The following is a 24,806-nucleotide window of genomic DNA, read 5'->3' as shown; positions in this document are numbered from 1 at the left end:
ACTAAATAACAGTAAATAAGTAATAATAAGAGTAAATAACAGTAAACAAATAACCAATATTGGTGTTGTAAGTTGCTCTTCGGTGAATGACTCTTTTCCTGGCTGTTAGGAAACCACACACATTGCAATATCACCCCACCTCTTTAACATAATCGGAAATATTAGGCTATATCTAGGTATGGGAGCAGTTCCTCACAGGGAAAATGTTGAGGAGATGCCTTTAGTCTGTAGGCTGATTTTAGAGAATTAGCAACTGTAAGTAAATCAAATTTCAACACTTACCTCAATTTTGGGAGGATAAAGAAGGCAGACGGGAAACTGGAATTTTATTTCAGTGTGTGTTCAGTTTCTGTTTGAGGGCAATTTCATTTATTTATTTGTTGTGCTTTGTGGGAAAGGGTGGGTTGGACAGTGAATAACATCTTCACAGGGTATTGCTGTGCTTGTAGGACAAATACCATAGCTTTACGATGACAGCTGTTGACAAACTATTCCACACCTGTTAATTACAGGCATTACGAATAGAGAGGAATTTGGGTGTTTGCTGTCATGAGGACAATACAGATGTTTTGGTCTGTGCAAACCTCTGCAGTTTTCCTCAGATCTTCGAGGACGTGGTTGTTGCTGGGCCTGTTCTGCCGTCCTGAGGTCTCTGGATGAGAAGCCACTCAGGTGCCCCATTTAGTTGCTGGTTGTGGACTTTGGTTGCTCCATCACCTGGTGCAGCAGCGCCATCGCCCACCTTCTAGTTCAATGCCTCTGTCACTCTGGCTCCGAAGGGACTAGGAGGAAAAAGCATGATATGGTACAATATTGGTATGATATCATCTATCCATGCTGACTAACTAAGCAGTTTTGACTTCTCTGCCTTGAAAGCAGTCCTCAAGAATGGTTTAAAACCATGCCTGAAGTAGCCATATGTCAGAAATGGGGGATGTGTGTTTCATGGGTATTTAAATACGCTTTAGGAACCTAATTTATTTTCAATTTTTTTGTAAATGTCGTTCAGCTTCTTCAACAAATAAACTAGCCAGTGCTCCCTCTAAATATTTTAAATTTTGGAAAACCCAAGACATTCTGCAGAATCTTGAGTCTTGCCCTCTGTTGGCAAAAGAGGAGCATTAAACAAATGTTATGTATTCTGCCTAAAGCAAAAGAAATCAAACTGAGTCTTTAATTCTGAAAGCATCTGATAGTATCTGCGATATAAACCTGCTAGGTTTACAATTAGCAGATTGATGTGTGTTCAGCATAAGGCTGGCTTTGAGTAGCAGTTTAGTGACCCCATAGCAAAGGTACCTTAAACTGTACTGCAAAAAGAATTATGATCTCTTTTGGTGATAGCTAGCCCAAGCCTAGGAAGATGAGAAGAGAGATGACAGAAAACTATTAAAAAGATGGTTCTTTGGAGGCCAATAATTGTTCTATATAACATATATATATATGTCTATTCACCTGAAAGGGAATTAAAGGGACTTTGAGAAGTCATCTGCTTCATCTCCTCCTTGTTAGGATCCATTTTATCTAATGTAATCCATTACAGATGTGATTTTTTGTTTTCCTTTTGCATCACTTTCTCCTTAATAATTCTGATGATGAGTCTACAAACTTAGTCAAATCAATTCCAGTGCCTCACTATCTGTATCATGGTGCTTGCTAATAGGTATATTGTCTGAAATCTTATTTCCTGACATTACTGCATTTGCATCCATGAAGAATAAAGAGACACTGCTTCACTCTTTGCAATAGCCTATTATGCATTTGAAAGCTATTAACATCACTCCTCTGCTCTTTGCCTCTTTGCATTAAAGATCCCTGATTTCTGCAATCTTGCCACATTGAGTTATAGTTTCTGTATATAAATGTCCTTGTTTTAATTCCTTGACTCCTTTCTAGAAATCTTCATGGCTTTCCTGAAGAATGGTACCCAGAACTGGCTCATAAACTACTACTTTCTATTCTGTATTCATGCAGCTGCGACTTCAAGTCTGAAAATAGAACCTTGATGTGTCCTCCATGTCCTCAGCGTACCATCAACAAAGTATGCTGGCCATAGGTCTGAATGGTGGGGTTTTTTGAGATTTGCAAGTAAGTTGGGTTAGCTTCTGCTTTTGGATTTTTTTGAATTTCCAGGTGCTGAGGAGTCTGTGGTCCTACTGTGGGACATGTTGGGACAGATGAGTTACTGTGGCGACCATTGTGAGAGACATCAATGCACATAGAAACAATATAAAGTTTGCAGGGTGTTTGGGGGTGTATGGAAGCTGACTTAACAAAAAGCTGTCAGTGAAGTACAGAATGTAAGGCTTCCTTTAAGAGAAATAAATATTACTTGAGGCAGTTGATTAAAAATAAGAGCTATACATTTGAGATGGCAGACAGCTTTCCCTGTTTAAATGCCATCTGATCTAAACTGCAAATTTATCCAACCTTGTTACAATTTCCATTTCTTAATTGTAATTACAAGTGGGTAGGGTGTGTTCCCTGATGCTTTTGACTTGCTGGTGTGTAGGGTACATTATCAGGCTTTTCTTCTAAAGTCTGGTAACTTAAACAGGCTTTTGGACCTGAATACAGGAAGACAATTAAGTGTTTGCTTAACTTCTACAGTGTTAGTTTAAAGCTGTCCTGTCTTAATCAGAGTCATAATTACTAAAATGGTGTGAGCTCATACCTGTATGAGAGCTTAGTCCTGTCTGTTGGCCGTATATTATATTTATGCACACATGCAGCTGTAGTTAACTGGAAAACGTTACCCCACGTGGTACTCAAAATCATCCAGGCTTTTGGAGAATGAAGATGCCTTCATTCACTAACAAGGGAGAAGCTTAATGCACAGGTTCTGTGCATAAACCTGTACCCTTTGGATGGCTGATCACTGTGGTGTTTGTAGCCTTTGACTGCGTGACAGAGATATGAGCTGCTGCTCTTTGGCATTGAAGGCTTCACCTTAGACCCTGACTGGTCAGATGCTGCTTCAGCCTTCTGCTAAATTAATGCTCCTGAAAACATGTCTCCTGTTTCTCTCGTTCATGTATTGGCATCATCACTCCATTTCTTACCATGTCATGTGCATGCACAACTTACGCTTTTGCCTAATGAGGTTAAAAATCCATGTCAATTCAATAGCCAGAACAAGTGACCAACTTTTGTTATAGTTCTGGTGCTTTGTTCTGAAAGGGAAGTTGAACAAATATTTGCATTCAAATTGTGTTATAACTTCTGATAGATTTTTTTTTTTCCAGGTTATTAACCAGTAGATCAGTTTTGTCTCATGAGCGTTTTTGACTCATCTGTTGCCTGGAAAGAGAACGAAAAACTACTTCCTCCAGCTTCTTTCAGCAAACCGCATTACTTGTTTGGTTTTTTGTCCTTAAATTCAGGTTTGCTTAATTTTGCAATGCACTAATTGCATGGGTACATAACATCTTCACACAAAGGAAGAGCCACCTTGCCACAGTCTTTAGTGCTAGATTCTGGATCAGGTGCAAGGGTAGGTGTTAGGGTGGGGAGTGTGAGGGGGGCATATGATTAATGGAGAAAGAGTGAAGCAGAAGGCATCAGTGCTTCATATATCATATAGATTGTTCCTGTGCAGTCTAATCAGTGGTTGTGTTTAATCACTTAAAACCCCAAAGCCTTGGTGGAAGAAACCTTTGCACTTACAAGGCAAGACACTCAAAAAGTCATACAGTAGGATGCAGCAGTTAGAGTACATTTTCATGCTGCTTTTTCCATGTTTAATATTTAGTTTTGCACTACAGTTACAGAGCACATTTTCAAGATAAGATAAGATCCTCTTTTTAAGTACCCCATATCTATTGAGGACTTGAGATAAATGGTGCATACCTCTTCTGGAAGTCTAGTCATAAGTAAGAACTGTAATGTTTAAGACACTTGGAAAACTTGAGTCTGTGTGTCTTTAGAGCAGAGTGAGGTTCTGGTGGAGAGTTGGTTGCCTCAGCAGATGTGCCTGGTGCCTGTTTGAATAACCCATGTCTCTCACCTGTCTTCCAGCGGCCACTGTGGAGGAGTATGCATCTCCCATAGTGTCTGTCTCTGTGCCAGCCTATACAAACATCTTGGATGCCCCTGGGCATCTGAAATGGTACTACTCATCACATTCTATTATTATTCTTTTATTTCCTCTCACTGCTGTGGTACAGACTGTAGTCCTAACACCAAGCCATTTAGATATAAGGACCCTGCATCTCACATAGGAAGCAAAAGCATTCAGTTCTGTCAGTCAACGCTGCCTTTATCAGCCACACCCTTCCAGTTACATTAGCCTCCTCCACCCTGAAACAGGTAAATTGGGTGACAGCGTTCCCAGGCCCCAGTTTGGAAGGAGTATCAGGGTGTGGCTTCACAGCTGGTGGAAGGCAGCCTGCATGTAGGCTGGTACTGTCAGGGCAGAGCAGCCCAGTGCTGGCACAGGGGTGCCAGCGGCACTACTGATCCTGCAGGCAGCTGGAAAGCCGGCCGGCAAAACAAAAAAAATACCTTTTCGGCTGGATCAGCAAACTGGTCTTGCTGACTGTGTGGCTGCATGTTGTTAGTACTGGCAGAGAGTGACTGAAGAGTGTGTGTGTTGGGGTGTGTGTGTGTCGGTGTGCGCATGCGTGCTTGTGTGCTGGGTGGGGGAAAGGTGGTGTCAGTGGGGGCCAGGAGCAGGGGGACTATGGCTCACAGTTTAAATGAATCAAACTGCACCCTGGACTTAGGCTTTTATCTCAGAGGGGCATGGATTACAATTAGAAAGATATCCAGCTGACATTAATTGCTGTTTGGTTATTTCTCAAGGCCGGACACAGGGTTTTCTCTGTGCCATTACTTTACCTGAAAGTGGAGTTGCACTATTCTACAGTGAGTATATATAAGTGGAATATATATTTGAACCCACATCCTGCAGTATTCTCATCGGAACGTAAAATTGAGAGAAAAGAGCATAGATTTTAATTCTTTTGGTCTGTGATTATTTTCATTTGGGTTCAAAAACCTAGAACAAATGACCTTCTTAATGTGTTGGGGAGGGTGATAAAATTCAGGGAACTTAAATTAGGACCTCACCCTTCACATCAGAAAGCCTAATCACAGAAAAATAGTGTTGGGTATGGTATCATAATTCACTTTGGATCCAGGAATTTTATGTTTATTCCCTACCTAATAACCCATCTTTACAGAAATTATGGGTAATGCCTCTGTGCTTTCTGCTTTCTCACTAGCCTGTTCTGCATGGTGTTGGTTGGTTGGTTGTTTTTTTTTTGGGGGGGGGGGGGGGCGGGGGGGGGGTTGCAGCATAGGGGCAATGTGAGTCGAATTATCTCCAGTTCATGTGGGTACTCGAACTGAGCTTATGTTCATAAATGGGGGAGGTCTTGTTGCAAAGCTGGTTACAAGAAAGATAAGTAGTCCAATGGCTAAATTTTTGGATGACTGATAGTAGTTGATGCTGCTGTTCTTCCACTCATTGGTGTTGGTTGGGTGTATGTGAAACATGTGACAAAGCAGGACAGTCAGGGAACTGCTGAGGGGCTCCCAAGCTTTGTCAGCCTTCTGTGTCAATGGCAGCAGGCAACAATACCACCTGCCCAGTTGTTCATCTGGGCACCCAGCAGAGGCACCGGTGAGTAGACACGTAAGCAATGTCACAGACCAAAATAAAACCGGAGGCTTTGTAGGTGTGGGAACAGGAGTTTTCTGGATTGCTCTCACTGATTCAAGTGACATGTATGTCCCTGTCACCTATTTCTAAAGTGTCTTTAAATCTCATCTCTGGTTTCTATCAGATGCTTTGCCATGGATTTGGCAAGCAGCTTTAAACAAATAACATTTTTTTGGAGGGGGGTGGAGAATAGTCATAGAGAGGACCTTGTTAAAACCATGGTATCTAGATGAGTTCTTTATGTCTGGTGTACAGTTATGCTGTAAATCCACTCAGTAGCTTGCCTTCTTCGGTCTGTTTCTATTAATTCAAATGCGCCTCTCTTGCTTCCTTTCCTGTTCAAGTCTGCAGTGCCATTCCATACTGCTTAAGTTTAATGATTTAATACTCACTCCTTTTTTTAAAATTTTTAGATAAGCTTAAGAGTTCTCCCCTTCAGCCTTATAACAAATATGTAGATATGAAATTGCGCCCTTGCTGTGATACAGCCTTTTATGTCATTCATATTGTAAAACAAGAGTTTGATTTTGGGGATGGGAAGGAAGAAAAAAACCCACAAATGTGCCCTGTGTTTTTAATGAGCAGAGTTTTGCCAAGTGGCAATTAGTATTCCTCACTCTTTGTGCTAATTAGGAGCTTCTTAGGGTCCTCTAAGAAAAATGTTTTTTGACAAGTTAGCAGATTTTCAGACAGGTGAGCTACTTCTAGATTTGTCTTTGCTAGGTGCATTTTTGGTAGTGTTTTTCCTAATTGCTATTCTGTTTCTCTTTGACGCTCTGACATTATCCATGTTCTTATGCTGCCCAAATCACTGGTCTGATCTCTGTAGAGCTTCTCTACAATTTTATGCTGGAGAAAAATTACGGAAGCTGAAATAATCACTCAAAGCAAAAGCTGTTGTTCTGAAACTAAGTAAGGGAAGAGAGGAAGCGTAGTCTTGTTTTGCTAAGCCAAATTCTTTACTGAGCCTCCTTTCAAAATACAAGCATAAAAAATCCCATGGGGCTGTGGTTATCCTTGACCCATTGAGGACCATTGTGCTACATGAATTGTGGTAGCTGACCCCAAGGGTTCAGAGTTGAAACTTTTTTAGTCTGTCCACAGAGTGGGAGTGAAAGTTTTGAGGAGAAGTGTTCATCAAAACTCTTTTTTCAAAGTTGGTTGTTTTTTTTTTTTTTTTCTCAGGAATAAATATCAGCGTCTTTAGACTGAAAATACCTGAAGGTCCTAGTCAGTTTATGTGTCTTTTTTAGGGCTTTCCCATTACTGAGACAAAAAGCTGTTTCATGTTAACGCTGTGAAATGGCTTCTTGGTTTTTTGAGGGTTTAATAATTTTACATTGAAGATATCTTAAAACCAATTTTTGCTTACTTCTCCTTCTTCAAAGGAAAATAAGGAAGAATTCAGAATCTACTCGTTCAGCTGATCTGAAGTGAAAATGTAGGTCAATGGTCAGGACTTAATTTTTTCTCCAGTTTGGAGGTGAGGTTTTCAATCTGTCTAGTTCTCACATTGTCAGAAAATATTTTCTATCTAGCCTTATTTGAGATTCCAGTCCTCTTAATCGCGTATTATACATAACTTCTTTAAAATGTCTACTGTTTAGCCCAGACATAGGAAAAAGTCTAGAAAGAGCCATGTTCATGAGTGCATAATGTTGTTTGTGGTCTAAATCATTCATAAATGAGTTGTGTGTATGATCACTCACTAGGAACCAGAGCAAACCTATGGATCAGAGCATTTTCGTTGGGGTGCTCTTATTTGGTCTAATCAGCTACAATGCGCGTTAGCAAGTGGTGCAGATGGCATTCAGTTGCTGAGTGGTGGTATATACAAGTTTAAACTATTTGCAGTGGTTCTCACAGCTGTGTTGGTGCTAGGAGAACCGTTACAAGTAGTTTGCCGAACCCTTCAGCTGATTGATCTCCCTTGCTGCTTCAGCAAGATATATATAAATGCCACTAGGTGGTCGGATTCGTAAAATGGTGTAACCTGTTATGTAAAACATGTTCTCTGACTACTTTGTAATATGAGGAAAAAAAACCCAACCCGAACCCTGAATGAGCAAGCTTTCTGATCACTCGTTCCTCCTCTTCACAGTCTTGCGTTTACTGGTCGCATATCATAGAATTATAGAACACCAGGTTGGAAGGGACCTCAAGGATCATCTGGTCCAACCTTTCTTGGCAGAAGCATGGTCTAGACAAGATGCCCCAGTACCCTGTCCAGCTGAACCTTAAGTGTCCAATGTTGGGGAATCCACCACTTCCCCATAGAGATTATTCCAATTGCTGATTGTTCTCATTGTAAAAAATTTTTCTGTTGTGTCCAGCTGGAATCTCCCCAGGAGTAACTTGTACCCATTACTCCTCATCTTTTCCATGTGACTCCTTGTAAAAAGGGAGTCTCCATCTTCCTTGTAGCCACCCTTTAAATACTGGCACATGGTCATAAGGTCTCCCCTAAGCCATCTTTTCTCATGGCTGAACACACCCAGTTATCTCAGCCTTTGCTCATATGAGAGGCTTCCCAGTCCTTTGATCATCTTTGTGCCCCTTCTCTGGGCCCTCTCTAGGCTGTCCATATCTTTTTTGCATAGCAGGGACCAAAACTGAGCACAGTATTCCAGGTGTGGCCTGACAGGTGCTGAATAGAGTGCATATGGAAATGCTAGCTAGTATTTAACATTATAGTCATGTCAAAAGGGAAGCTGTCTTGGCCACTGCACTTGGACAGTTTATTACTCTCAATCAAGTCAAGCACTGAAATGGAGTCTCAGTATCTTTGTCCTTCTGTGTAGTAACATGAGGTCATCAGAGATTACCAAAACTGTCATCTCTTTCCTGTAGATTCAAGGCAGTGCTGTCTAAGTTAGAGCTGGGGAAGAGGCCTTGAATAGACCTGGAAGAGAAATGGAGCTTGCCATCTCACACTGAAATTTATAGCTAGTGTTGGCTAACTCTTTCCGAGATACCTCCCTGACCTTTCTGAGAATAGCTTCTGAAAGAGCCAAAGAGAAGAATCTTTAGATTTGCTTTTACTTATTGTCTACTTCTACTGAGCTTGAAAGCGTGAGTAATGGAAAAATATCCAAACCTTAACTGTGGTGACACAGTATGAATGGCTTATGGCCAAACACTGTAAAAAACCAAGGTCACGTTAAGTTAATAAAGAGTCTCTAGATGCTGTTTATCTTCTGCTTGTGTTTATGTAAAGAGGGTCCCCAGTTACTATCAGCCAAAAAAAAATTCCTGAGCCAGTAAGTCCCAAAGTTGGAATCCTTCCCCTCTTTGATGCTGTAAAATGATAAATGCAATTGAGGTTACAAGGCTAGAAATGGTCCTGAAATTGCCTGCAGAAGGGGAGCTCTGACACTTACGAGCAGAAGGGGTTGGTGGTTGCCTCTGTAGGCTTCTTCCATTTTTCTTCGTCTTCTGTCACAGGGGAAGATCTTCCCTGCCATTATTAAGAAACGTGTGGACTCATTCCACTCCACAGTGCACCTGTATGATGTCTGATTCCGTGTCACTTTTCTTTCTGGGTATTAAAACTGGATCTGCCCACCTGACTTGAGAAGGCTGAACTTTCAAATCTGAGTCAGTTCATCTGTTTATCACTCATTACTCCATTTTCAAAGTCCTGTATTTGACTGACAGCTCAGCTCTGAGACTGTTCAGCTCCACAGTTTAAATCATTGTCAAAACTGCTGAATGAAAGTCTCACCTTCCAAATAGTGAGGAGTTACTTCTTTAACTCCCATACTAGCTTTGCCTCTGATTTACTAGCCCAGTGGCACACTACTGAATCTTCTTTCGTTCTGTGAAGGGAGTCTGAAGAAACCAGCTTGTGTGTGTTTTTAATTACACGTTTGTTCAGCCCTCTGAGGATGTCAGGAGCTGTGAACAGTAAATGCCAAGTGATTGCCAGGAAGAAAGCTGCTGACTGCAGTGCATCGTAGACAGAACCCTTCTGTGTAACTGCCACTGCCTTGCCATGCACATACCGATGATATCTGATTTTGATTATAGTCTCTCCTCTGATGATAGTGCTGTCTCAGGTTCTCCTGGAGACAAAGTCTTGGTGAAGTGAAAACATAAGCAATGGTGTAGTCAAGAACAAAGTCAGTCTCCCCCAGATTCCAGTCTATTGACTCTTCTTTCTTCCTCATTTGGAGTGAACTGAAAGGCTAACAATCCTTCTTTAAAAGAGCAGAACTTGCTGTATTATGTTAGTCTAGACAAAGGAAATCAAATTAATTAGCAGAAAGACTGAAAATGTTCTGTGTAGGAGGACCTGTCATTAGAGTACCTCATCCAGGCTCCTGCGGCTTGGTGTGTATTCAGAATGATAGCTCTGGTCTTCCTCTCAGCAGAAGAGAAATAAAATAATACTAGGCTTCAATTAAAGACAGAACTATAATTCAGTCATGGGCAAGGAGAGGGGGAGGTGAGTAGGAAGACGGCTGCTCTGCAAAGCCTAAGTCATAAAACATAAAATCCCAGTTTATGCATGGCAACAGATCCTTCTATGATTGAATTACAGCCTTCGTATTCAATAATGGGCCAAGCCTGTAAACCAGAATACAGACAGAACAAATATTTACATTCTTTGGGCAATGATGGAGGGAGAATCACTGAGCAGAGCATGAATCAAAGCCACAAGAACATAGATGTGGGACAGCCACGTGTTGCCATCAGTGTGAAGTGGGAGGGATGGAGTAAGTTTCCAGTATTTGGATGTGAAATTTCCTGTAGTACAGGTCATCCTGCAGCATTTCACTGAAAATTCATCTTTTAATTAAGTGACACACACTGCCAATAACAGTGAGTAAACTGTAGTTTGTCCATTCATTCTGTGTGCTCTACATTTTCCAGTATATCTAGAAAGTGACATTGAAATGTTTAGGTATTTAGCAATGTTTATGTTGATATTGCATATCTAATTACAATTTTATTTGTATTCCTGACTTTATAGCACCTCGTAAGTTCTGTACTTTTGACAGTTGTTGAGCATCAGCTGCTGTGATTTATTTTGGTCCAGCTGACAGCTATGACAGTCATAAACATTACTGTCAATTTAGAAATATCAATAGGCATGTAGTGAAATAAAGGAAATTTCCTTTTGTTGTCTTACAAACCAGCTTGAAAATAAGGGTCAGAATAGTTCCAAACTGAGGAACTTGCATCAAGACATCAACTGATGCATGTAATAGGGTAGCCAAGAAGCGGTATAACTCTGAAGGTTTTGAACTCCAAATGTCAGCTTTGTTTATAGGCTTGCAAAAGCACATATGCAAACAACTGTCAGAGCATGCGGTTGCTGTGCTTCTCAGCGCTGACAGGTTTGAATTGCATTTCAGTTGCATACCTGAATTTTCTCATATGAGACCTTGAGTGAACAGACTTCCTTTCAGAGCAAAGCCCACAGCCGAGTCAAACATTTGAAGCAAAAGTAATTAAATGGGGATTCTGATGGACCATTAGTTAATCCACAAAAAGTAACCGCAAAAGTAAGCCAGGCAGAAGCCTGGTGTTCTTAGGGAAAGAAGAAAACATCTTGTAATGCTCCACATAAGTTTGTGAACAAAAGGGGATACAAAATATTACAGGATCAACCCAAGGGTAATACCATGCATGGTGTGCAGTAGTGACTCGCTACTGCCTGGCTTCCATCTACACGTAGTGCAAGTAAGTTTTTTAACTGTTGGGCCAGCTTACATCATGAGCAAGAGAATGTATTACAAACTTTGAGGTGACCCTCTGTTGTTTCAAGGTGTCTTGTATTACACGTGAACATTAGAGCTCATGAACTCTGATTTTCTATGGATGTGTTCAGTGTGCCAGTCCACCAGAGTAACCCTAAACGTCCTCTTTACTACTCACGTCTCCTGTGGTACCAAACTCTGATATCCTTGACTTGACCCCCCCGCACTTCCCCTTCCCTGAAATAATTTTCATGCCTTCCTGTATACCCTAGGAGAAAACACACTTAGTGTAATGCAATAGGAGTTTCAAAACTGCCTTGCTGGCCAACTTGTTTGAAACTTGGTCAGTGGATTAAAAACATGTAATTTTGAGGAACTGTCAGATCTGTAGTTGCGTGTTGCTTATTAACCAGAAAAGGCAAAAAAGAGGATCCACTAGATTTAGCCTCACTGAGGAGAAAAATGCTTTTCTGTGAAACTAATCATTTTGGTAAGGCGCTTAGTTATATGTTTGCATGGCATAGACCTGGTCGTGGCTAACAGGCTGAATGGGATTAGTACTTGTTTTATCTGCTCATTAGCATAGGTTCTCTGCACTCTGTCCCAGAAGTGCTGTAAGTTTTAGTCAGGAGGACTCATGCTTTGTCAGGCAAATTTAAGCAGAGATAAATGTAAATGAAAAACTCTTGAAGCAATAAATCTGTGCATTTTTAGGACAACTTTATGAAAATACAGCTGCAACGGTTCTTGCAAGTGGCATATTGGAAAACAGTGGGATATACAGCTAAAATTTTGTGTGTATGGGAATTTGCATACTACCTAATAGAAAGACTAGCCTGTAGGATATTGAGATAAGAGCAATTCTTATTTGAGCCATCTGTGTTTCAGCTCTATAAATAGGATATTGGCTTACAAAAATTTGTAATATAAACACTAGATCATCAATAACATTTTTGATTTTTCAAACAGGAACATGACTACTTAGAGTTGTAGTAACTGAGGATAGCATCTTGAATAGAGAGCCTGAAAGAATACAAGTATCTGAATCTACCAGAAAATCTGGAAAATTTATGTTACTTCTCCGTTGATTTATCTAGTGTTTCTCATATACAAGATTACCTGCCACCTATTGATTTTTAGAAGTAATTGCATTTTTCTGACCATTAAGGGAAGCAAGTAGAAATTCTTTTGAGCACTTTTATGATGCTTTAATGTACAGGCCTCTTTTTTTTTTTTTTTTTTTTTTTCTAGAACAGATCTCATCCAAATGCCCTTTTCTGGGAATCATGCAAGTACAATAATGCATGTATATTGAAGACCAATGGTCTTCTCCCTTATGACGAGCTAGAAAATGAGCTGTGTGCTCTGGAAGTAGTGCATTGTTTGAAGCTACAAAGCAATACAGCTCCTAATTCCATCTCTGTTCTATCAAAACTCAACAAAACTATATTGAAAATTTTCATACAGAACCATTTTCATACACAAAAGTATAATGTTTTTAAAGAAAAGCTTGCCTAAGGGTAACAAATCTAGATTGATCAGCAAAAAGGAGAGCATTGGTGCCATAGGGTGCAATTGAAAAACACTGGAAATGGTCCGTTCTCAGTTAATTTCTGACCTCCAGTAACTCACTGCCCCTCTGTGCTCAGTTCTGGTCCCACCATATGTTGCTCACCAAATTAGTCTACAAGCATTTGAAGTTGTGCTCCTTAGTCAGGCACTGGTCTTGGATGAGATTTCTATGTTCTGTTGTAATGCAAACAACAAAAATATAATGGAGACTACTCATTGCAGAATAGTCTTTTGTAGTATTGATTCTCCAGTGAGGAAGCAATGAAATGAGCTATTGTATTTAAATGCTGAACTTTCCCCATTCTTGTGTTGACTCTCCTCCTTTCCAACAGGCTGAGGGATGGTCACAAATGAAGACATTTGCTCAAGCCACCGCTTCCCTTCTGATTTAGTTTTTAGTTTCCCAAGGGCAGAAGTCTGCTGTTTTCTCCTGAATGAAACGCTGCCAAATGGGAGTGTACCAGCTGCCTTCTGCACAGAAGAATAAAAGTAAATGTAGGCTATTATTGCTTGCTGGACAAAATGTTCATGTGCAAACAGAACTGTCTTGCCTCTTTGGGGCTCTTCATCTCATGCTGAAAAACTGAGGAACACTGGGAAGGAGAACAAGAAACTTTTCAACCTGGTTCGCTCTTGCAAAGGGACATTTTCTTAGATTTACAGGAGAACTAACTTTCAGTCCTTTCCAAAAAGCTATTCTCCTTGTATCCAAGGAGTTTTCTTTAATTTATTCCTCCCACCCCCTGACTGTATAGCATTCTCCAAAACCAGGTTGGGAGAAAGAAAATCAACCTCATGGACAGCAAGCAGAAATCTGGTTTTATTTTGTGGGTTTTTCCCTCCTCCCACTCCCCCTTTTTTTCCCCAGTGTTGCATGTGCTGCCAGTACTGATGACTACCCAGACACTTCTGAGTAGGACATCTCACTCTGCTTGGGACAATTCACATGTGCTCACCAGGCAGACATTTGTCTGTGGTTGGCTCTAAAACCACAAGTTCCTGAAGCTGAAATTGCAACAAAATTTAGGAGTTTTAATCACAACAATACTCCAAAAAGCCTTTGTCCAGTTACCTGTTAGTATTCAGTAGGAGTTTTGTGTATTCACATTCCCCTAAAAATGGCATTGCTGAATTACCAGAGCTACTGTAGGATGACTTAGCTTTTACATTTCTTGCAGCTTTTCTTCCACCTCTTTATTTTACTTCTCCTGTGTTAAAATGATAAATGCTGATACAGTTGTGGAATCAGATCTTTGCTACTGATAAATACAGGGCAGTATGAACTTGATAGTGTCTTACTTCACTGTATTATCTGGCTAACATTTAGCATTATAAAACCCAACTTGGAGCATGGTTTCCTTCACTATTTTCTTGTTGTTGGGTGACAGCCTTAGTAATTGCATTTATTATATGTGGTTTTTGGGAAACATTGTTATTTATCATGGATATAAGTGTTAGTGAATGTATCTCAGAGAAAAATACCAGGGCTGGCTTCACCAACACCTCCTCCCCTCTCTCCAGCCTTCTGGAATTCTAATTCATATCTCGGATATAATAGATAAAAACTGATATCTCAGTTAATGGAAACTTCAGTGACTCTCCCTCACAAACTCCTTGTCCTGGCTTTAAAAACCTAGAAACTTCTCTCAATTCCTTCAATACTAATATTACTTAAAAAAATAAAGCAAGGCACAGGTTTAGAAGCTATGTAAGATAGGAAGGGTCCAGCCTGTGGAGAACCTAATACCATAGATCAGTAAGACAATATTTAAATCGATGTACTTTCTGACAGGATGTCAGTGCAAAGAAGAGCATTGGAATAATGTGACCTCTTAACTCTAATAAAGTTAATAGCTGCATTCTGACCTGTTTCAAATGAGCTTGTCTCAAGTTCCTGAAAGAAGGCATGGTTCAATGCTTATAAACATGAATTTCTGGAGGCAGTAAAGGTAGATAAGAAAGAGGACAAAATATGAAGGAAAACCCCATAATTCGAGCTGGATGGGTTTAGTGCTAAGAGTGAGTTTACCCTCAAGTTTTCTTCATAATTGCTTCTGACCTAAAAAAATATATCTGACACATTGTACATTGCTGGATATGATGTGAGTAATTGGTTGAGTCCTTGATTCCTCTTATATTTTTGTGCATGGACCAGGAATTCTTCTAAACTCCCAACCTCTTCAGAAAAAAATCAAGATAAAGCTCTTGGTTGTAGAAAATTTATAGTGAGAGCTGAAATTAGTATGAAGCAAAATCCTCTGAGTTGTTTTCAACTAGCTTTATCTTGGCATAGACTGTCCCCACCAGTGTCTTTGTTCTATGTACTTTGGTTTTGTCTATGATGTACTCTGTTTTTCAATATTTTAAATTCAGTGTCTTCGGGAACTGTCTTGACAAGGAGAACTTCTAAGTTCTGGCATTTTGGAGGAAATGCTGTCCTCTCCTGAGGAACACAATTTGGCATTAGTGAAACCCAACACCACCTTCCCCTTTCCAAAACAGAACAAGAGCCCGGACAGGATAGTACGGTTCCTGAGGTGTCCAGCCTGCAGGCAGACCTTTCCTGTTTCCTTCACAGCTTCGTGGTGTTCCCCATGGGCATGCTTGGGCCTCTCTGGGGGAGAGGTGCTGGTGTGAAGGAGAGAGGAGGATGGAACTCCTTGGTGGACGGAAGACAGGAGGAGGGACAGGAGAATGGATCTTCATCCAAGCCAGCCAGTGAGGGTACAAGGAGTTTATTAAGTCTGAACAGAATGTTTTCTCCCTCTACCACCTACTGCTAGGGCTGTGATGCAACGAAATAGCTTTCTCTCAAATGACTATAGAAGGTTCTTAGAGGGCAAGAATGGAAAAATTTCTGCTTGTAATGGCATTAACTATTGTTTTTTAAACAATTATTCCCTTTGGTGTTGTGTGCAGTGGTTTTTAAAAGTGATGCTTAGTATTCCTAGTATATGGTAACTACTGCTAAAATGCAGTGATTTTGTATCTGAATATCTGAATTACACATTCTAGTTGCAGTACTGTTTTTTCTGAGGGTTTTTATAAGTCCGTGTCCCATCCCCCCCCCCCCCCGCTTCCTACATGTTTTGTTGTTGTGGCTGGCCTCAGTCTTGGCAATTCAATCATGAGAATCTATTAATGATGGAATGATTTACTAAGAGGCCCATGGCTCTGTGAAAAGATACAGTACAGTGTTCAGTTATTGCTGACGTTGTTGAGAAACAGGAGCAATAGTTTCCAAAGGATACTTAAAAGGGAGAAGTTAGCACCAAATGCCTCCCTTGCACAAAGATGCCTGATTTGTATAGTCTTTATTTGAACATTGTACCATTAGAATCATGCCTAACCATTAATAAATTAAATAAATAGCATATTTGGCTTCCTGGTAGAGAATCTGATATTTCCTGGCTTCTTGCATCTGTTGCTGAAGCCAAGTTTTAGTTCTTTGAAAAGTTATTGCCTGGCTTGTCTTCAAGGAACACTTCTTATGTCCCATCTTAAATGCTGAGAACTGACCATGTACACCGTGTTCTTACATTAATATACATTCGGCTGGTTTACACATATTCTTTTTTGACTAGGTCTAATATGAAAGCAAGTGGGGAGTAGAAAATTTTTGGTAGCAGGGGTTCCCACAGTTAGCTGAATAGCTGATCCCAGAGGAGAACTCTTGTGTCTCTGAAGTTTGCAGGATGGAAACGTAAGAGAGTGATGCAGCTGATCGAATGTGGCCATGTGTGTACCGTGCCATGGAACCATACCTGATTTAACCTAGCCTGTAATTCCTACCTTTTGTTGGTAGTTGACGAGAAACCTTTTTCCAAGGCAAACTCTTCAGCTGTTATTTAAATTCAAAATTTTCAAGAAGTAAACTATCTCTAAATTTGTTCATAATCTTCCCATTCATTGGCTCTTGCGGTGCTTTTGATGGGTGTAGGATAGGTTTATAATACTAAATCTTCCACATGTATTTACAGGCTGAATCCATCCTGTGACAAAGCTAAACGGGTAGGCTCTCAAGATCCATGGTAAAACAGGTTTTGCAGATTACTTTTTTTTTTTTTTAAACCATTGGCTCTGGCTTTTTTCCTGTACCCCTCCCAGGAAGGTGTGGTGAAGAGGAGATGATTGTGTGACATATCTGTATCAGAGTTAGATGCTTCCAGGAATGCTGGTAATGCCAAGTGCTTTGTAGGTGTTGCATGCTAAAACAAACAAATGGGTCTCACACCTGCTGATTTCCTGAGCAGCTAACATAAAACACCACAGTGACCTTCCAGTTAAATCTTCTTCTCCTTCTGTCCACCTGCAACCCTGAAATAGGCTAATCTACAAAACTGGAATTCCTAGTCAGAAACTGCATCTTGAGCTTAGAAACTGAAGTCACACCTTTGAAAACCAGAGGAAACGGTGGAGCAGTCACTTAGCACAGATGGGTGCTGCTGTTACCTTCTGCCCTGTCTTTCAGACCATAGCACCCACTTCTGCGTTGGGGCACTTCTCCAAAAATGATGCACTTGAATTCTGAGGTCAAATCCAATACTCCAATTCCAAGAGAAGTTCCCTAACCACAAAACTATAGGCTATTTTGGGGGTTACACTGCTGCGTGTCCTGCTCCGGAGCTGGATTGCTTTCAAGAATGCATGAGTTATAGGGCCAGAAGGTCGGTATGCAAGAGGGAGCCTGCCTTGGTAGATATTTTATGTTACACAGTAATTGGATACAAACAAGAAATAAAGCTAAGGACAGACACAGTGATCCTGGGTCTTTCCCTCTTAGCTGTGTGCCCTGACCTCTCTGGATTACAGAGCTGGATCTTGGTGTTCTTACCTCCTAGGCCAAGTATTTTTTACGCTTCTGGGTACCTGATAGCCCAGCTCCAGCACGACGGGTTTGATGAGTTTATGAACTCGTGCATGATCCTGATTTCCTTATCTCAAAGAGATAAAAACTTAGCAGGTGAAATGTTAACATACAGCTAGGCCTTGTTTGGTGTCTAGTCGAAGCTGAAGTTGTTTTCTGCATCAGCTCACATGCTGGGAAAAAAGGGTGGGGGGGAACTGGCAGCAACTGGTAGTGATGCTTGAAGAAGCTGAAAACTCTCACACAGGAGCTTCTACCAGCTCTGCCATGGGGAGTCCCCCAGTGCTGCGGAAATGGTGGGCCCAGGCTGGCATTTGTGCAAGTTTTAGAGGCGTTGGTCTCCTGAGGCAGTTCTCGCTTGCCTGGTCTCAGCCACATGCTGTTCAATTCTGTGACATCTAAGTAGGACAGAACTTCCCCGTTCTTGCCAGAAGCCAGATTCTCCTCTAGTACGTTTTGTGTTTCTTCTCATCCTGCTCTGTCTGCAGACAGGCAGTATTCACCATGTTGTTTGCATTCAGACTGAGTTTACCAGAATGTTCTGTTTCTCTGAGAATACTGAGGTTTCTCTTCTCTTTGCATGTGAGCACTGAAAATATATGTATTCCTTGGCATGTTGCTGGCACCAGGTGACCTTGTTTGCACCCTTACTTGCTTGAATAGGGGGTTTGTGTACCAGGGCTTAGAAAGGGGTGATTTGCAGGCTAGTAAGGGGCAACCCTGTGATTAGAAATTCCACGATCTGACAGGATGCACATTTGACCTGCAAGTGTAAAATAGATTATTATTCTATTATGTAGACATTTTAAGGTACAAGTTTGATAAAGATCAATGACAGAAATAGGTGGTGCGTTCCCACCTGTCTGTAGAAGTACTTGCTAACATGTACTGCAGTGTTTGGCTTATAACCTTACAATAGTGGCTTTGATTAATAATGCTTTATTAGTTACAAACATAGACTTACTGAATAAATCCTACTTACTCTGTTGAATGGCTCTCCATGCCTACATAAAACTATTTCAGTAATTAGAAAGCTACTATATTTCTCTATATTGTAGACTTTGAGTTGTTAGCTCTCTCTCAACTTTCCTTAATTCCTACATAGGATTTCTACTTGACCTCATCCTTGACATGAAAGGGAAGCAGTTTCAACTTGCATTTTGTGATAAGAAAAGGTGGGTGTGGCAAGACAGGGTTTCCCAGAGAAAAGAGAAAGGGTTGGGGGAAAGAGTCTGTCTCTCCTGATGTGCCTCTGGCTTGTACTGTCCTCCTTCCCTCCAGGACCAGAGAAATGAGACAGGAGAGGTGATATCCCTGATGAAAAGAACTGCCCCCCGCTCCCAAAGGACAGTAGAATTATCACAATTACTTTGTGGGCTTGCATTTCAAAAGAAGAGTAGAGGAGTACACCTGAGGAGTGTTGGCATACAGCATCTTGTGGAGAGCTCACCTCTGTCTTTTTCTAGAAGATGTAGGCTTGTAACTTCTGGGTTTTTTCCTCCCCTTTCTATGTAAAACACAAAACAGTGGGGATCAGTTGTTTTATCCACTACTGAAATGTAGCCATCAGTGCAGAATAACATGGGAATGGTTTGAAAGGAAGCATGGAACACTATATTCAACTGAAACTAATTACCTGATTAGGTTTTGGCCTGGCTGTGTGGGTTGACATCCAATGGTCTTGGCGACAATACCTGTGAGCAAAGCCAAGTCTAGTCTTGCTTCATTTAAAGACTCTGGACAAAACATCTGGACTTGTGTGCTGAATGCTAAGCAGTGTGAAAATAGGCCACTGATTTAAAGTACCCATGGCTACAATGGGTGTCAGTGGGCAGCTGGCATGGTTGCAGATGAATGAGCTTATTTGGGCTTTAGAAATACTGGTTTTTGTTTAAAGGTGGTTCTGTTTCAAGCACACAGTCTGGTGAAATTTAACTCTGCAGCAGAACATCCTCCATTTACAGCTATAGGATTAGCACTTCCCTTTCCTTCAGCACTTCAAACTTCTCCCCTTAGAAATTTGGTCAAATCCTGACACTGAGATCTCGTAAACTTAGAAAATCATGTAAAGGTATGTTATCTCACCTAGTCTGTCACAGTAGTTCCTTCTCTTTATCTCCATGGGGGTTAAATACATTAGGTCTGCTCTGTTAGGTGAGAAGTATTTGTCCTTGCTGTTGTTGTCTTCTCTTGCACCTTTGCTGCAAACATTTTTTTGATCTGTTGGTGTCTGTCTGGAAAATGGCATGTTTTCATGTTAGGATACCTATGCAACATCTCAAGTGTCTACGGTGTTCATCATACCTATTTTTACCTGTGTGATGGTATTTTTTTGTCTTGGCATCACTCTAAAGGGGAAAAAATCATTACTTGGAAGGATTTGAAGATTTTCTGGGAAGAGATGGATAGTCTTTCAGCTGTATGTTATTATAAAAATGCAGTCCATTAAGAACAAAGGTGAGCAGAGCACTTTTAGAAAGACTTGAAGTGTCCTTGCCTCTGAAGGGGAAGTTTCTGAGCTGCACTCACTTCTGGCAACCTAGAGACCCTCTCTTCTCCCTTCCCAGGGAGAATGATGTGAAATGAACTGTCAAATGAGTTGTGGCAGTTCACTGGTGAGCATTGACTTTATGAGGAAATTTAGTATGTCTATTCTGATATCCTGGAAGTGCATCGAGACACATTACTAAAATGAATTGGACAAGTGGTTGATTAAAATCCAAGAGCTGGTAAGAGATGCTCCACAGAACAAGAAATCCTAATAGACAACCATAGGAAAAAATATTTTTGCCAACTGGCTGACTATTTTAGCCTAGCAACTGGCTTATTCCTTAACTCCCCTATTCCTTAACATCTAAAATAAATACTGAATTCTCTCCTGTTTACAAACCTTCTTAAACCATTTGCCTAAGAGGCGCTGCAATAATGAAGTCCTCAAAGTTGTGTTTGAGCATTTCCTCTTACTGCAAGAATAAATCCATCAAGTTTTCGGCCTCCCACAAAGACAACAAATGCAAGTCTGTAAGTGCCATAAAAGCCTCAAGAAACTTCAGAAGCAATTTAAAACAATAAAAATATGCTTTTGGACACCTCTCACTACTTCTGTGTGGAATGAGGCTGGACAGGGACTCGGGGTCTGGAGAGGCAGGCGGGAGTTCACCTTGTGTAACCTGGTATTCCCTGCCCCTACCCCCACCATCCCCCAATCAGCTGTGACAGTATTGGCAGGAGTCTCCTGAGCCTTTGCTAGCCAGGAGCTTGCCCAGCTGTTTGGCCCAGGATTTCACAGAGAAGGAGGAAACCTTTCTGGCTGAAGCTTCGGTAAAATCACTGCTTCAGTGATCAAAGCAGCAGTGTCCCCATGGGGGAAAAAAAAGTAGTTGGAGAGCTTGGGAGGCCTTGGGGGGGGGGGGCGGGGGGGGGGGGGGAGCAGGCAGTGTGACTTTCCACAGGGCCTGGCCACTTCATGATAAATAATCACCCTAGAGTAGAGCTAATCTCCTAGGAAAAGTGGTGGGATTACAGAGGCGGTAAGATCTCCACTTCTAAAAGCATGCGTAAAGTTCAACTCCATTACAGTTCTGTGGTTTGAAAATGTATCTCTCCTAACAGCTACTTGTGTTGCCATTGCAGGATGATTTGGAAATTTGCCTTGTCCGTTTTTCTGATGGCAGCGCTGGTTCAAGTAACAGACACCAGGAAAAACCGTCCCGCAGGCGCCATTCCCTCCCCTTACAAAGACAGCAGCAGTAACCACTCAGAGCGGAGGCAGCAGCTGAATAAGGAGGTGCTGGCCTCCAGCCAGGAGGCCCTCGTGGTCACCGAAAGGAAGTACCTCAAGAGCGACTGGTGCAAGACACAGCCTCTGCGGCAGACTGTCAGTGAGGAGGGCTGCATAAGCCGCACCATCATCAACCGCTTTTGCTATGGGCAGTGCAACTCCTTCTACATCCCACGGCACGTGAAAAAGGAGGAGGAATCCTTCCAGTCCTGTGCTTTCTGCAAGCCACACAAGGTCACCTCTTCGACCGTGCAGCTGGAGTGCCCTGAGCTGGACCCACCTTTCCGACTCAAGAAAATTCAGAAGGTCAAGCAGTGCCGGTGCATGTCTGTGAATCTTAACAACTCAGGCAAACTGTGAGAGGAGGCGTGTAGCTACAGCTTGGTGTTGCCCCCATCAGATTTACTGCTGCCTCTCCTCTCCCACTGAGCAGACTGTCCATTTTTTTCGTTTGTTTCTTCTTTTCCTTTTTTTTTTTTATGTTTTGTTTTCTTTCAGGAGGCATCTCTCCAGCAAGGAAAGGCTCCTTGTCGCTTGCCTACTGGAATAACGCTTTTTAATGGGCTTTGTTAGGCACTTCACCATAAAGTTTCATTGTATTTCCATTATCATCTGGCAGTTAAATCTTCTGGAGTGGAGCAGGCTCCCAGAAGTTGGGATTGATCATCTAAGTGACCAGTTGGCTGAATCCAGCATTAAATGTTTCCACTGTGTGGAGTAAAGCCCTCTGCCCTACACTCCAGTCCCCTCCACAAGCCGAGAACGCCTTCCCCGTGCTTTGGTCTGGAGTGTGCTGCTCATACTTGGAAGTGCTGTGGTGCTGCCCAGGACTGGGAGGGATGCAGATGAGGGACAGTAACGAGGAGTAATGTGCGAAAAGCAAGTGAGACTCTCCGATGAGGCTCATCTCTTTAAGACAACTTTAATTGTGCAATGACAAACGGTTCAGGGCTTGTTGTCTGAACGGCAGATAAGAAGCGAGGGGAAGAGGGCGAGGCACTGGGTCAGCCGCTGTGACCACAGAGCAGACTGAGGGTGGGTTCTGATGCTGTTGTGGTTAGAGTATATTGAACACGTGGTCTCTGCAGCAGTGTTTATTTTGTAACCTAGCTATAGTAAACAGCTGTTTAAAGTATTATAGACCTAGCCATGTATATTTTTCTTGTGGCAGAATATGCCAGAGATTAAAATAATGTTGAGACTCAGTTGCTAGGTCAGCTGCCTGGCTTAAAATGGACATGGTTTAACTAGGCTTTTGGTAGGTTTTTGTGTGTTAGATATGTGTGTGTTTCTTACTCCAAAAAGGACAACATCATTTATGACCTTATATTTATGCCTGCTTAGACCGGGGAAGTTGGGAGTGTAGCAGGGGAGGAGCTGAGAATACTTAAGGGAACGATGTTTCCCTTAAAGCATAAAAGCACTGTCACTCAAAGGACAAAATTTGGTCATTGCTGGACTGAATACAAAAGCTACATCAGTGTCATCAGGTTTTGGGAGTGTTGTCTCTCCCATGATTGGAAACCATGTTAACATGTTAGTGTTAAAGGACAAACCCATCAGTCAGTACTGCTGGGATGGGTCACAGCTGTAGGAGCAGGGAGAGAGTAAGTTGTAATTGCTACAGTACTGGTGGTCCTCTCAGTTTTTGAGTCGTACATAATCAGTGTTGGTGAACACTTGCAGTTCATTTAAAATCATACTATGTTGTTATTCAGTTGATGGAGTTTAGCGTGTCCTGTATATCCCATTTGTTACAGTTCTGATCTGTATTATTCCCAGCTACGTCTCAAAACAAACCATCCCCTTCCCCCAAACCAAAGCCCATGCGTGCTCAATTGCCTGAAGCTTACAAATTAAAAATGACACGCCGACTCCCTGATGCATGTCTCACAGTTCAGCATCTGCATCTAGTGAAACCAGCTTTCTGCGGGAGCCCTTTCCCGCCAGCCTCTTCACATGCAGCCCCTTTGAGGGGTTAACGTGTTTTGCACTCTGGCCAGCCAGGGGTTCAGTGCCACAGGTCTCTATTATGTGAGACAGGCTGCTCTAAGAGGCTTTTGGGACTGAGCTCCGCGAGAGCTCACCAAGCGGTTTATGGGGATTGGCACGGGCGGGATGAGGTTGGTCGGTCTGTTACCCTATTACGTGAACAACCATGGCTTTTCTGCTGTGATCTTTCAGCGTGTCATAAGTGCACAGGGAGACTCCTCGTGCAGGGATTGCTGTGGAGGCTGTCGCCACTGCACCACCACAGCGTCATGCCAGCCACCAAATGGGCACCGTTCGATCTATGCTTGAGGGTGTTGGGGTGGCTGGGGTGGGGATGAAGGTGTCAAAAGCTATAGTCTACTAAGACTCCATGGATCGCAGTCTCCACTTGAAAGAAATGAACTGAAAATCAGGCGTTTTGGACTAGAGAGAGAAAAGCACCCTAGTAACTTCAGTTAAGAAAAATGTGCAAGATTCTTTATCTTTAAGCTATGCCCTGCCTGGGTTTTCACCAGTTTGCAATATGAATATGCTGCAGCTTAAAGCTCCTTCTAGGAGCTGTGTTTATGTAAAAACTGGGTTGAGCTTGTAATGGTTAAAACTGTATTTAATTTTTGTTTTATAAATGAAAACAAAAAATGAAGAAATGCTTTAAGTATAATGTAATTATTTTATAGGTCTACTATTAAATTATAGATTAAATAATAAAGTTACTCTAGGGTTATATGGCATCCAGGTGTACGGGCTTTGCTTCAACACCTTGTGTCCAACTACTCTCTACTCAGTATATTCTGTGTCTTCCTTTTCACCCTACCAGATACAGGTAAATGATGGCTCACCTTTTCAGCTTGGGAAAACCTAGCTACTTCTTCCTTTGTCATACACCCCGCCACCCCCCCCACCCCGCCACCCCAAAGTAACCTGCAAGGCAAGAGGGAAGAATAAATTGCACTAATCCTAGATTGTGGAGTTGATTCTGCATGCACGAATTCTGTTTTTTTTGGTTAACTGACAAGATGACAACCAAAGCTCAACCACTGGCTGAACTGCTGTCATCATTTGCGGTAAGGGAAGTAACTATTACCCTGACCTAAGTGGTTTAGCTTAAAATATAGCTAGAGACTTATGTAACAGGCCCCAAACTACTCCTAGGGAAGGAAAAAAAAAAAAGGTATCTTAAGATATAGAGGAGCTTTAATGGTTGCTATCAGCTCTTGAATCAGT

At 41.7% G+C, this 24,806-nt stretch overlaps 1 protein-coding gene across 2 annotated transcripts in view; it reads left to right on the top strand.

The window, feature by feature from the left end:
* The window catches only part of GREM2 (gremlin 2, DAN family BMP antagonist), a 37,924-nt gene extending 15,505 nt beyond the window's left edge, over positions 1-22,419 (top strand). For both annotated transcript variants that reach the window (XM_074864827.1, XM_074864828.1), the window contains exon 2: positions 21,443-22,419. In XM_074864827.1, coding sequence (XP_074720928.1) covers positions 21,444-21,950 — 507 coding nt within the window. In that variant the 5' untranslated portion in view covers position 21,443 and the 3' untranslated portion in view covers positions 21,951-22,419. The remainder of the gene's footprint in view (positions 1-21,442) is intronic.
* The last annotated feature ends 2,387 nt before the right edge of the window (positions 22,420-24,806 follow it).

The sequence above is a fragment of the Strix uralensis genome, chromosome 3 (assembly GCF_047716275.1).
Source record: "Strix uralensis isolate ZFMK-TIS-50842 chromosome 3, bStrUra1, whole genome shotgun sequence".
NCBI classification, from domain to species: domain Eukaryota; kingdom Metazoa; phylum Chordata; class Aves; order Strigiformes; family Strigidae; genus Strix; species Strix uralensis.
The sequence above is the reverse complement of the archived record's forward strand: the minus strand, read 5'-3'. Positions and strand labels throughout refer to the sequence as shown.